The 13,442-nt window shown below is 41.4% G+C and overlaps 1 protein-coding gene across 1 annotated transcript in view; it reads right to left on the reverse strand.

The window, feature by feature from the left end:
- Window positions 1–1,708: 1,708 nt before the first annotated feature.
- The window catches only part of LOC122574187, a gene marked incomplete in the record, with an annotated part of 48,298 nt that continues 36,564 nt past the window's right edge, over window positions 1,709–13,442 (reverse strand). Inside the window, 9 exon segments of the mRNA XM_043741440.1 lie at window positions 1,709–5,197; window positions 5,599–5,799; window positions 6,412–6,516; window positions 6,822–7,001; window positions 7,146–7,294; window positions 7,399–7,532; window positions 8,064–8,244; window positions 8,590–9,829; window positions 12,230–12,534. Of these exon segments, the coding sequence (XP_043597375.1) occupies window positions 5,036–5,197; window positions 5,599–5,799; window positions 6,412–6,516; window positions 6,822–7,001; window positions 7,146–7,294; window positions 7,399–7,532; window positions 8,064–8,244; window positions 8,590–9,829; window positions 12,230–12,534 (2,657 nt within the window).

Raw genomic sequence — 13,442 nt, forward strand, 5'->3', positions numbered from 1 at the left:
GCTGCCGTTACGATTCTGACCATTGGAACGGTCGATCTTTCCACCAATCTTTCTCCACTCTTATACGCGATTTAATTAAGAAAATCCAAAAGTAAAACATATTTAACGCAGTTAAATAAGCGTTAAACGAATTTCGGCTGGCTAAACCGATAGTTTACGATTTACGCTGAATGCCAATCTTTTCCCTTTCGATCCGTTCGCCAACTATTAATAAATTATAAAATCGTATCTTCTGTAAGCCTCGTATATTCCGTATTCCTATCCATCTCGGGTACAGTTACATTACAGAGATTGTAAAAGCCTAAATATTTATATTTATTTATAGCTAAGGTCTAGCTAGGGTGTCTAGTTAGGGTGTCGGGCAAATAATAAGAAAAAAAAAAAAAAAAAAAAAAGAAAAAGAAGGAACCGCGAGATTTGTAAAAGATCAAACTAAAAATATAATCGGTACGATCCGAAGCGTGTATTTTACGCAAGATGACGTAAAGTCAGTAAAACTATCAAACTCGTTCCATTAACGTTTGGAAAGTTCTCCGGGAAAACTGGGATGAAGCTTCGCGTTGTTACTTACCTCGAACACAGTTTCACCTAATTTTTGAATTCTAATTCCCTTGGGCCAAAAATATGGCGCAACCTTGTAACAGTTTATACAGAATCAGGCCACCGTTTCTCAAAGTACGATCCATGCCCTATTGGCGTTTTGTAACTTTGCTGCTCCACGTCGAACCTATCCAAACGTGATCACATCGTGCTTGAACATAGAACGTAATTATATCGTTATCGTTAGCGAAACCGGTTATAAACAAAATTAAAAAGGAAACTGAAATTGTGGAAATAATATTTTACGTTGATAAAAGAAAATTAATTTTTACGTCGCATCTAGCGCGTCTAGCGATTCTTCGGTTATTTAATAAAATTAAGTAAAATCACGGAAGTAAGTGGTAACATGGAACCCTGTTAGAGAATTGAAACCTCAGAATCGTTAAGACTAGATAATCTTAGATAGTTGGATATTAAATGGATACTTTTCCTTTCAAACGGTCTAAAGTAATCGATCCCTATCATTTTTCACCGGTATTCCGTATGTCGTGCGTTTTCAGCTGGCTCTTTCACATCTTTAACATTTTGTCCAACGAGAAAAGATGTTCGCGGCCGAAACTGAACAACGACGGTGTAAAATGTTGGAGAAGCAAGTTTACCGCAGTTGGAACGAGCAATTGGAAGAAGATGGATAGCGTGGTTAGGATCGATGGCGTAAAATGTAAATGGGCAAGATAAACGAAATAATTATTATTCGCAGTGTCGATTAGAGCTAGTCCGATGGCTGGGGCCATAATAGTGGATCACTTGGTCCATACGCCGCACACCGTGCGTTATAACAGCTAATATGCAATTATTCAATTGAAAGAACCGGTTGATTCACAAGGTACTACTAGTCGGCGGATAGTTTAGAATTTAGAATAGAAGATGTTTTCGTGGACAGCACGCTTTGCCTCTTACTTTTCGAATCAAACAGAGATAGAGGCGCAGATGCATACGAATCACGAACAAGTTGTTTTGTTGCAAAAACAACTTGCAGTTTACAAATAGCAGGCAAAATAGCAGGCAAAATAGACGTTTCTCAGCGGAAAAGCAAATATTCCAAATTTATAAGCTGATTGAATATCTTTAGGAAAGGGTTGGAAGAATACGACGTTTTACAGTTAAATTCAATTTCATTCGGTCACAAAATTTCGTTCGGTAACAATTTCGGTAACGATCGTTTATAATTGGAATGATTTTCGGAATAAACGTTGGCAATTTTTCTAGCTTTCCATAATTTTCACACAAAGATACTTACAATCTCCTCTATTCGTATTGGAAACGCTTAAATCAAGCACGTATATGCTTTGAAATATTGGAATGCCGCATATTTCGTTCAGATCCGTTCGTCGAACCAGCGTGTGTAAATAATTTATTAAATAAACGATTTATTGAACCATCGTATGGCTCTCTTCACTTATATTTATTACATTAAAAGATTTAACAAAATAATAATAAACTTATAATGATACAAGTATTAATCGTGTCGTTAACGAGACGTTCTTAGAAACGATCAACTGTACAGAATTCGGCGTAAACGTATCGACGTTCGTCAGAAACTCTACAAGTTTCATCAGGCAGTGTCGAATAGCACCAACTAGAAAATGAATTCAATGACATGAAGAGATATTACTAGACATAGAAATAACTGTTAGAAAGGCGCAACATGTAACGATGCTTAGTAACAAATACTTATCGTACCTATGAATATTAATCGATTAATAAGATCAATGTGAAATTTACCGTTAACGCTAGTCGTAAGTCACATGTCACGTGAATTCGATATCAAGAATTGATATCGATTGAGAACCGAAGCGGCGTGTCATCTTTTTACATAATCGACATCATTCGCAGTGAGATTGTCCTTGTTGGAGCAATCGTCATTACAGAGGAGCAGGTATCGATTCTTTGGTATCACCGTAATGCGCGCGCGCGTGTCCGCTCCTGTGTGTGTGTGTGCGTGGTCGTTCGACCGTAATCGAAACTGCTTGTTTTTCCAGCTTTTTCGCACGACGACAAATTCATTTATTCGAACGATCGATTCTTTCGAGAAGCAAACTTTTATCGAAACCTCTCATGCGATTTTTTACTTTATTTTGCCTACTTCGAGTTGCAAATTACTGTCCGATTGTTTCGTCGTTTAAATTTTTACTGAGAAACTGTAGCTGCGTTAATTGCAACATTTCCGATTCTTATACTCGGCCTAATCGTCGCCAGCTTTCGACTTTACGATTACCCTAAAATTACTATCCAACTTGTTAAACTATATCTCTACGATACGTATTTTTCGTTATCACTTTCTAACGAGTAAAGTCCATCCTCTAGTTAGTCGAGAGCAACTCGATATTCATAAAATTACGCGACCGATGCTTTTACTAGGAAATACCTTCTCTATCGAAAACTTTGCCTCAAGAACTAACCACCGTTACTTTCCTTTTCGACAAACCGAGTCAAACGTTTGATTGCTCGATAACGCGTTAAATAAATAAACCTACGTATAAATATCTGTGGAATTTTCAAAGCACGAAGAAAGAATCTGTTCGCGTTGCTGCGCGGAGACTATGTTTGCAAATTCGTCAAACACGTGCAAACAAGGGAGAGGTTTCTCGACAACGAGCGAAACACGATTTTCTATTCAAAATCACTTGCTTCAACTTTATTCTTTGTTCTCCTTTTACTTTTACGTCGAATCGATTTATGGAATAAAGAGCTAATTAGAAAAATTCCGCGACACATTTTCTGTATCCAGTTAAGAAAATTTCGCGAAAATTTTCCCCATTATCGAGATACAAGCGAAAGTATCGACAAGGATCGTATCCTGAATATTTAATCAGTTTAAACTTGGAACAATGTCCTCGTCTAGCGGATAATTTAGTCGAACGTATACGTGTTTGCTATTTTTATCGTTCGAGCAGAATGTCTTTTAATTTCTGCGTAAGAAAACCTGTGGTTCGATCGTTAAAAGGGCAAATAAATATCTGAAGAGATCGCAGTTAGAAATTCATCGCGTACACGCAACAATATCGCGTAGAAACGTAGAAACGTAGGAAAATTTGACAAATTATATCGATCGCAAGAATCTCTTAGAGACGCAACACATGGAAAAACTGAAATCATTTACGACCACGCGATCCAAGACGTTGGATATAACGTTGGAGATAAGAAGCGAGATATTTAGCTGGGAAGCTGAAATAATAATTGTCGAATGGTTACAAGTCAAAACAATATCACACTTGGGAAGAAAATTTCACTCGCTTCCTCGAATGACAATCTCCACCGACACACACCGCTTCATCGGCGACGTTCTCCCGTCTCTTTCTTTGGCAAATCTATTTTTGCTTCTCGTTCTCAATGCGTGTTCATGTTAACTGCTCGAGCTTGTTCTCGACCGAGACGATCGAGTCGAACCGTTCCACCGACCCGGACCGATCGATCGCAAGAAAACAAATCCAGCGCACGCACGGCCTGCGTAAGAAAACATGTTTTATCCGTGCCATCCTAGGTGATCGATTAACCGTAATTGTACGGTGCAGTGTACAAAATAAAAAGTTACGCTAATGTTATTACGATTGGACGTTCGTTTAATCGACTGTCAACAATAAGAAATTGTTCTTACCGTTAATTAAACGATTACCTCTTTTCTGTATAGAGATAGACGATACTTTTTCCTAGAACGCTTCTTTGTATTTCTAACTGCTCTTTTATGTATTTCTCGCGTATATCACGGATACGTGAGATATCCGACAACGATTCGGGCAATTACACGCGATAATACATAAGTAAGTATTATACGCGTGTCGATGTGCTCGCTTTACTAATAATTTATAATAAATTATGGAAGCAAAATTAGAAGCAAAACAAGTTGACGAATAACGAAATCTCCAGAATCGCAAATAATCCTTGTCGCTTAACTGGAAAACTTAAATCGTCGATACATTTCTGACGTTCTGACGTTCTATCCAGCACGTATTAAACGCGATACATTGCAGATTATACTTATTACGTATTAATACTAGAGTCGAAAACAAAACACGTTATCTGTAACATATTGAATCGAAGTACGGATACGTTTAGTACGCCTATACGACTCGTAATTAATACGCGCAATGAATATTTAATTTATTTCGTCGTTAGACTTGCATGTCTTTCAAATATTAATTTACTTTTCATCGTTTCATCGTTTCATCGTTTCGTTTCATCGTTTCGTTTCATCGTTTCATCGTTCCATCAGGGAAATCGGCTCATCTTTCGAGTGAAATCAGAAACGTCGCGTCTCGCTATTCAAAACCGATCGTTGAAAGCGTTCAAACGGATAACGATGAAACCTGAAAACTCGAAGAAACACGATCGTATTAAAAAACGAAAAGATAAAAATTCTCCTTCAACGGCTTCCGGATGTACCTGCTCGGAGTTGGCTGTGTGATCTTGCAGAGAGCAACGCGTTCCGTGGGACTCACACAACGTAAATTGGATCCTTACACACCGATATCCTCGCTTCTTGCAGAATCCTCAGCCTTGGTCCCAAGGGAACACCCATTTTTTGCAACCTCTCTTCGCTTAGGTAGGGTAGCTCTACCATACCGACTTTTTCTTTCTCAAACGCATTTGCATATTTCTGGGACACGTTCAATTTGGTTAATTGAAAGAAAACGAAAAATGGTATTTTAGTCGTGTCCGATAACGCGGTAAAAAAAAGAATCGCAGGTACGAGGCGTCTGCGCCGCTTTTCGCACCGTTGCATCAATTTGAATGAATAAAAGTATCGGTATACAGAGCGAACCATTCCAATGGAAATATCTGTCGTACAAATTTCTTCGACGCTATGTCGATCGTCCACGTTAATTTGGATTAAGGAAAAAGAGTATTTTTGGAAAATTTGCTCTGCGATTCATTGCGATTCCATTTAATAACGCATATTTCGTGGATAAACGCGCCAATCGATAATTCTATCAATCAGATCAGAAACATTGATACTAGAAACTAGAAACGAAAGCAGCGGTAATTCGAATTACCTACCTCATACCCAAGTTCCCTGAGGAATAGTCTGATGAGCGGTGGTTCTGTGCCGAAGAACTTGGTGAGCTTTTTCACCCTCGAAGGGTTGGAAAGAGCCGGCAGCTCGGAATCCTTGATCAGCGGTTGAGACTGCGACCTCACCATTGCCATGCTCGTTTGAGTCCTGAGTGCAGCAATCTCGCCCCTTATGTTCTCCATTTCCTGCGAATACCTGGTAGTGGTGAGTTTCGAAAATTCTCACTCGCTTTCCCGCCTATTCCACTCTTTCCTATTTCTTATGTTCCCTCCTATGTCCGATTGCGCTCGACTTTGTTACAACGAGTCATTCGATAACAGTTTTAGGCAAATTCATTTCGATTCAACTATACCGTATATGAGAAACCGTATTTTCGTTACGGCAGACTCGTTTCGGATCAAGCCAACTATCGAAGCGATCAACATTCCGACAAATTAAAATATTATACTTACTTAAATACGTATTTCTAAAGAAACTGACCATGTAAACAGCGCCTTTGAATCGTCCCCGTCTCTATTTCATTACCGATCATTCGATTTCATTTTTATTCCATTTTTGTTGATTCAACGCGAAAGCTTTTTCAATTGCAAACTCGACACGCATCGATAAAAGAACTTTCCGCGCGAAACGAGTTTCCTTTGTTGCCGAGCATGTTGCTTTTTAAACTTGAAGTATTTAAAAAGGTCGTAAACTCGCATATGCTTATACGTACGATATAGTACGTACGATGAGAAATAAACTGCATACAGATCTCTTCTAGGCTAAACGTTTTTAAATCGTTAACCAGATTCTCTCACCTGTATCATCAAATGTTGCGTCCTCATCTCCGAACTCAAGTGTGCCACCGATCTGGCAAGCGTCACTACGTGAGATTCTAGTCGTTGGAACCGTTTGTTAATGCTCTGCAAACGCAAGGACAATCCTTAATCAACCGCGTATCCGTGAAAATAGATCATCCAGCTTTAATTTGTGCAAGAACGACAACTTTATCTATTCCTCGATACAATTGTATCAAAATTTCATTTTTCATATAACGAAAATTACGATAGTAAGATTTTAAGCGATTAGGTAACTGTAAAGACCACTATAAAGAAGAATCTATGGTAAACGGTAATGAATGGCCGATGAAGATTCGCGAAAGATGGACGAAAATGATGGATGGTGAAAAATGGTGAAATGGACGCGACGCGTCTTTAATCGAACCGACCTTTATGTCTTTGGCTTTCTTCATTCTGTCGTCGATCGCGTGGGATCTACGTTTATCATGGTGCCTTGTAACAGGTCTCGATGAAACGGATGACGTCGGCAACGATGAGACGGAACCGTAACTGGCCAGACCTCTGGCCTTCCGTCTCTTTTTCACACTTCCGCCGAGCAATTTCAGCACCTGCGATCGTTAGTAATCCTATTTTATTACAGCTATTCGTGTCACGATGCTATGCACGGTCCAAGTTACGAGTACGATTTAACATTTGAACATCGGCTAATTTGTGATAACTACACCAACCTAACTACTTGCTACTTGTCTCACCTCGCTGTACATATTTTCTAGACCTTCCAACTGCTTCCTAATCGTTCTTGCGTCGTTTGTACTTAAATCGGAATCGCTTCTATCCAGCATCGAGTCTAAATCGAGTCCAGTGGTGGTCGAGGTCAAGTCAGCTGCTTCTACACCGAAAACTAAATAAACGATAAACGATAATCGTATACGATGTAAAGTAAGTAGGATGGAAAGTAACGACGGTGAAAAATACGCGCAAAGAAGAGAATCGAACATTACTTACGATGAGAGAATTTCTTCGCAGCATCTTTTTTGGAAGTAGACGCACCACGATGCTTCGAACTACCCGGGAACCCGCTCCTTTTCTCTATAGCCTTGCTGTAATCGCTGTAATTGGGTTTCGATCCGTATGGTAAGCTACAAGGCCCACAAACACGTAACCGTTAAGATCGTCAAGAATTCCATGGTAAGAAGACGGTTAAACTGGCAAACACTAGCTATTTCGATCGGATGCTCTGTCGTCGCTAAAGCGACGACAAAATGATAGCACGACTACCGTAATCGACCAGCGAAACCAACCGATCTTTGCGTACAAAAGCATTTCTCCTAAATCGAATAATCGTTTGGAACGGTAACCTTTCCATTTCTTGGAATATTCTTTATCGCAACTATGGTTGGCGGTATCCTGAAAGATATTTTACGCGACGAAATAGGAGGAGAAGGAAAGATTCTGGTTTCTCGATAAATTGGTTGTTCGTAAAAGGAGCACACCCGTTTGCCTACGTTCGCCGACAGTTTGCGATCGGTTGGTTGCGGATCCATTTTAGCAGACCCGTATCGGTGCCCCGATGTACGCGAAGGCCAGAAATAATCGGAAGCAACCCTGGACCAGTGACCGGAAGCGACATCGGTTACGGAACGAAGAGGATCCGTTTGAAGTAGCGTTACCTCGACGAGTATCGATTTCTCGACGTTCTGGGGCTTTCATGGGGTGAAAGCGGCGGTAGAGGTGGCGTTACCGATGATACACTTTCGGACAGGGTGGAATGCGCCATCGCGGGAACGTCTCTTGGTTCTAAAATGCTTCTCAGTTCCGACTCGACTATGTCCACCCATTCGGAATCCTGTACTGTAAGTTCGAGTAAATCTACGTAATTAGAATACAATTTTACAATTACAACGAAACGTTTACACGCGTAGATTACGCGCAACTACGCGTGTCGTAGGTACCGATTATTCGATCGTCAGTCATATTCGTAATCATCGAGGAAACATTTGCACGACACAGTTGCAGACGTATGTGTATTCTACAAGCCTGATTAAAACTAGAGGAAGCTAGGATTACCTACCTTCTACTGTTTACGTGTGTGTGTATACACGTGTGTGTATACACACACACACACACTTTGAGATACGGTGAAATATTTATCGTGGCGACTTAAGAAGATTCTAGCAAGGTTGGCGAGTAACAAACCTGGGGGGTGAGTTTGGTCTTCGGGCGGTGGCCGTCTTCCGCTGGAATAAACAGCAGATCCTCTCCCCGAATCAACATTGGAGGAACTCTGTCCAGCTTTATCGTAATCCGATCCAGATCCCTGATTCTGGATTTTCAATCGGCTGATACCGTGTTCTAGCTCGTCTTTCCTTGCCTCCGATTTCGCCAAGCAATCCTTCGCGTATTGATTCTCCATCCTCTTCAGAGGCTCGCCGTTCCCAATTTTCGACCCGGACGAACTCCTACCCACGTCCGTTTCAATACTATCCTTCGACATTTTTCCGTTGTAATGATTCTCCTCGGCTCGTTTCTGCAGCTCTTCGATTCTTTTTTGCACGCAAGTTCCTTCCGACTCCTGACTTTCCTGACCGGCGGCCACTCCTAGCTGTTCCTGTTCCCTTTTCGAACACCTAACGGCATCGTCTCTGCGAATAGCGAAGCTGGTTTCCGGCCGATACTCGTCTTTCCTTTGAGAATCGCTTCTCCTGAATTCCCCTTGTCCACGATCTTCCACCGTAATCTCGTATCTTTCTTTGTCCAACGGATCCACCGTAAGAGTTTTTAACCCGTCAACCGGATTTCTCGATTGTTCGTTAACGCAGCCAGACCTTTCGTCCTCGTACGAAAGCTGCGGCTGGGACGCCGCCTTCTCGATACCTTTCGTCGAGTTTCGTCGCTGAAACTCCGCTTCCTGGTTACTTTCGGTTTTCATATAGACTTGCGGTACACCGTACCTCGGCCGACCTTGAGCATAATGGTAATACACTTCCTGTCCGGGCAGCCTGAGCTCTTGAGCTTGTCTGGAAGTGCTCGGTAGATCGATCTGAGATCTTGACATGGTTTGTCGAGCTTGTTGGTATTGCTGATAAGACACGTTGTTCGAGAAATAGCTTTGCTGCACGTTCCTGACGCCGGCGCCGCCGCCTCCGCCTCCGCCTCCGCCTCCGCCGCCGCCGCCACCGCCGCCGCTTTGGCTGTTTTGCTGTCCGACCAATTGCTGCTGCTGCTGCTGCTGATGCATCTGCTGGATCAGTTGTCGTTGATGCATGTTCTGTGCGTGCTGCTGCGCGAATCTCGGACTCTGATGATGGCTTTGATTCTGATGCAACAATTGTTGCGCACTCTGGAAGTTTTGATTCGACGGTTGCATCGCAGCGTTCCCCACCTGGTGCGGTTGCACGCCTAGACCATGAGGCTTCTGCATCTGCGTGCTCTGGCCCTGCTTTCCAAAATCGTTCCCGTTAATCCCGATAAATTCATCGAACTGTCAACCTCGAGCAAATGACAAAATTAACCGATATACGATATTAATACGTGATACGTAAATAACGATACACGTCATCGTCCAAGTACCACGTAAGCTACGTCAAAGCGAGAAAAGTAATAGCAAAGATTGTAACGGAAAATCACGATATCAAAGAATATCAAAGACCATAATCGATAGCCATATCACGGAAATTTCTTGCGATTGAAATTTTCGTATCCGTTTACGCCCTCGGCATAGACTTAACTACTTAACTTATTTACTATACCTACTTACATATAACTATATCTAGGAGTAATAACGGAGATCGAACAACTCGTTCCGAATATAACACGACCACGTATCGGAAATTTACTACCACCTGTAAATTAATAACGTATTCGTCAGTTTACTCCGGTCTCGAGCACGGAAGCAACAGGACGCGAACGTGTCCACACTTTTTTACTACCTCCTCCCTCTAGGGGCAATTTGCATTCCCATTAATTATTTTACGCATTAATTAGAAACGCCACTCGCAGCGTCCTGCTCATTTCTCTCCAATTATTCCAATTGATCGTCTTGAATAACGCCGTATTATTACGAGACGCGTATATTATCTTAGATTAGTTTCACGCGGATGAGTCACGTGAACGCGTTTCGAGAAAAATAACAATCTATCGGAGATGCCTGTCTGCGAGTTGGGTCCGGGAGAACGACGGATTAAAGGACAACGGGAAAGGTTCTCACCGCTCCTTATAAAAGGGACTTATGAATGAACCAACCGACGCGACTTCCAACATCGGGATATCGATAAATTTGGAGAGTTATACGCACAGTGTATCGTGTTGCGTGTGGTCGGTTTTAGATGGCATAAATATGGAACACGTATCACGTGCACCACGGCTATTTGAATAGCACGTATGTGTCGCGTTATTGCCCTTTCTGAATTTATATGAGGAGAAGGTTACCCTTACTTACGTAAAAATAACCTTTCCGCTGGTTACACCGGAAATAACCATCAGCGATTTTACCCGACGCCTGGCGCGTATCCGAAACATTTCCATCGTTACTCGCACGAAACACAATTTTTGCACGGATGGAAGACCTTGGAAAGAGAAGCGGAGAGGCGGAAAAGTGGAGAAACGTCTAAAAATTTGATTGCCAACAAGTCGATGCGAATAAAGGCGTATTACGGAGAAATATGTTCGTTGAATATTTGAAACGTACGATCGATAACGGCTGGGAAACAGGCTGATTGCTTTGGCTGGCAATGGTCGCGGATCCGAAATACAACTATTAAACTACCATTCGAATTCGTCATTTGTCATCGTTTGCATGTTTTTCACGAGGAATGTACAAACTTGGCCTTTGGTATATTTCAAATGACCACCTATATAATTGTTATACGTTGTACAAATAAATAAACGACTATGCGCTACGATACAAGTCCTTAAATAACGTCGCGAATCACGCGCTACAAACGTATCAGTTAGAAATTGCAACTTTTGTCGTAATGTCAAAGATTCGAAACAATTTTTCCAACATATCCTCCCCGTATTCCAGCTTTTTAATTAAGAACGGAACCCAACGAAATTTTCTCATATTTTCTTCTTTTTTTTTTTCTTTTATCATAGAGTCGTTATTTCGACGTGCAATAAACTGCCGTTCGCCACTTCGATATAACAGGTGGGCTTTCATATTAAAAAAAAAAAAAAAAAAAGAAAAAAGAAAAAAATATACATTGTACGTATGCAATTTAGGGAGCGAGATAAAACGTAGAAACAAATGAAAATATGCGAGCGATTGAAAATAGCTGAAATGAAATTAAAAGCTGTCAGACGACGGAACTACATCTTTCGCTTTATTCAAAGTCGGTACACTAGTCGTATTTTATACGAAACCGGTTATTTCATTGACAGGATACGTTTGAATCTCAACACGTAAGACACATGCGTATGAATACTCGTTTACTTTAAATATGCATTTTTTGTAATTCCGATGAATCTATAAAACGACGGCAGATAATTATCGTAGTAGCTAGTCGCTACTTAGTTACTTATCGCGGATAATTGTTGATAGTAGAGCGAGGCGTCGAGATATTTGCATCGGTGCGACACAAGTCCAACGGAATTAAATCTAATCTAAGAATTCGATAGAATTAAATTGCAAAACTAAATTCCATATTACATGGAAATCGCCGACTATACGAGCAATTTTCCGCGTAATAACTTTCACGTTTAGGTACTTCCTATGTATACATACGTTGATGGAACTTTCGACTCGAGCGAGTAATTTAAAGTCGTTTGAAACGAAACCAATGCTGTCTACCGGCATTGAGAAGCGATTCACAGAGCGCGGAAGTAAATCAAAGATTACCTGGTTCTGAGGGCTCTGATGAAGTCCTTGATGCAATTGCTGACTCGGCAATCCAGATGGTCCCTGAACAACGTATTCTCTCGCAACATTTTGCACCTGCTGGCCACCTGTCGCTGATTGGCCAAAACCAGGAACTTGAGTTTGATGGACCGTTTGAACTCCTCCAGGTGGAGCGTGATGCGTCACGTGAAGCTGAGCACTTTGGCCTGGTAAATTGGGTTGAATCTGTGACGTAGGCTGAAGTTGTCCAGGAAGCGGTACGTTCTGTTGATTGCTCAGGTAACTATACGAGTGCCCGTACTGACCTAAATCAGGTTCAAGCGTTACATAAATGTCATTGTCCGTTACGTTGCGAGTGGGTGACATCGACGAGTAAACGCGGCCGATGTTAATTTCAATTTTTTTACACAGTTTCGATACTTTTTCCCTCCCGTCACATTTTACGCGTATACGCAAAGTAGCGCGAAATGCAAAGTAGTCCGAAAATGCAATTTTTTGATTTCGAACCTTTCGTTGAAAAATCAATGGAAAATAGGATATCGCCACATCTATCGCCTATTGCGTGGAATTCTAAAGGATTCTCCGAGGACACAAAGAATATCCGATCGATTGATTTTCTTCTTCTTTCCGATTTTCAACTTGTCTCGTCTGTTTATAATTTATAGCCACCGATCTCTACACGGCAAACCTAATTATACCTAATCGTACGTAAAAATCATTTAGCTGTATCGCGTGGGATGCCATCGAAGATCGATAGCATGTTCTCAAGATTAACCCATTGCCTTACAACCGGTGATCCTCTTGCTAGTTAACTAGCAGGCTCGAAGGCGGTGCCGACAATCATACTGCCGTCTACGCTCTCTTATTTCCATTTTACATTTTACATGCACGCACATGCCGTAACGCAGCACACCGAAATTGACTTTCGATGACGGATCATCTTGTATAAAGGCAAAGCGTTAATCATCGCTGCGGCAACGTTGTAACGCTATGGCTTCTAGTTAATTACCAGCGAGAGGATCATCCTGTTACTATAATATAGAATTACACCGATGGCGTGGCCCAAGAGGCAAAATACCAAAGATACGCTGTTTAGCATCGAAGCTCCATCTTACCTCCGACTTTAGTCGCAAACTACAAAATTACAAATTACCACCGTGAGAATCTCGCGATATCGTAGTACGATACGTTTCAGAAAGACAGTTTTTTTTTT

This window comes from Bombus pyrosoma, linkage group LG13 (genome assembly GCF_014825855.1).
Source record: "Bombus pyrosoma isolate SC7728 linkage group LG13, ASM1482585v1, whole genome shotgun sequence".
NCBI classification, from domain to species: Eukaryota; Metazoa; Arthropoda; class Insecta; order Hymenoptera; family Apidae; genus Bombus; species Bombus pyrosoma.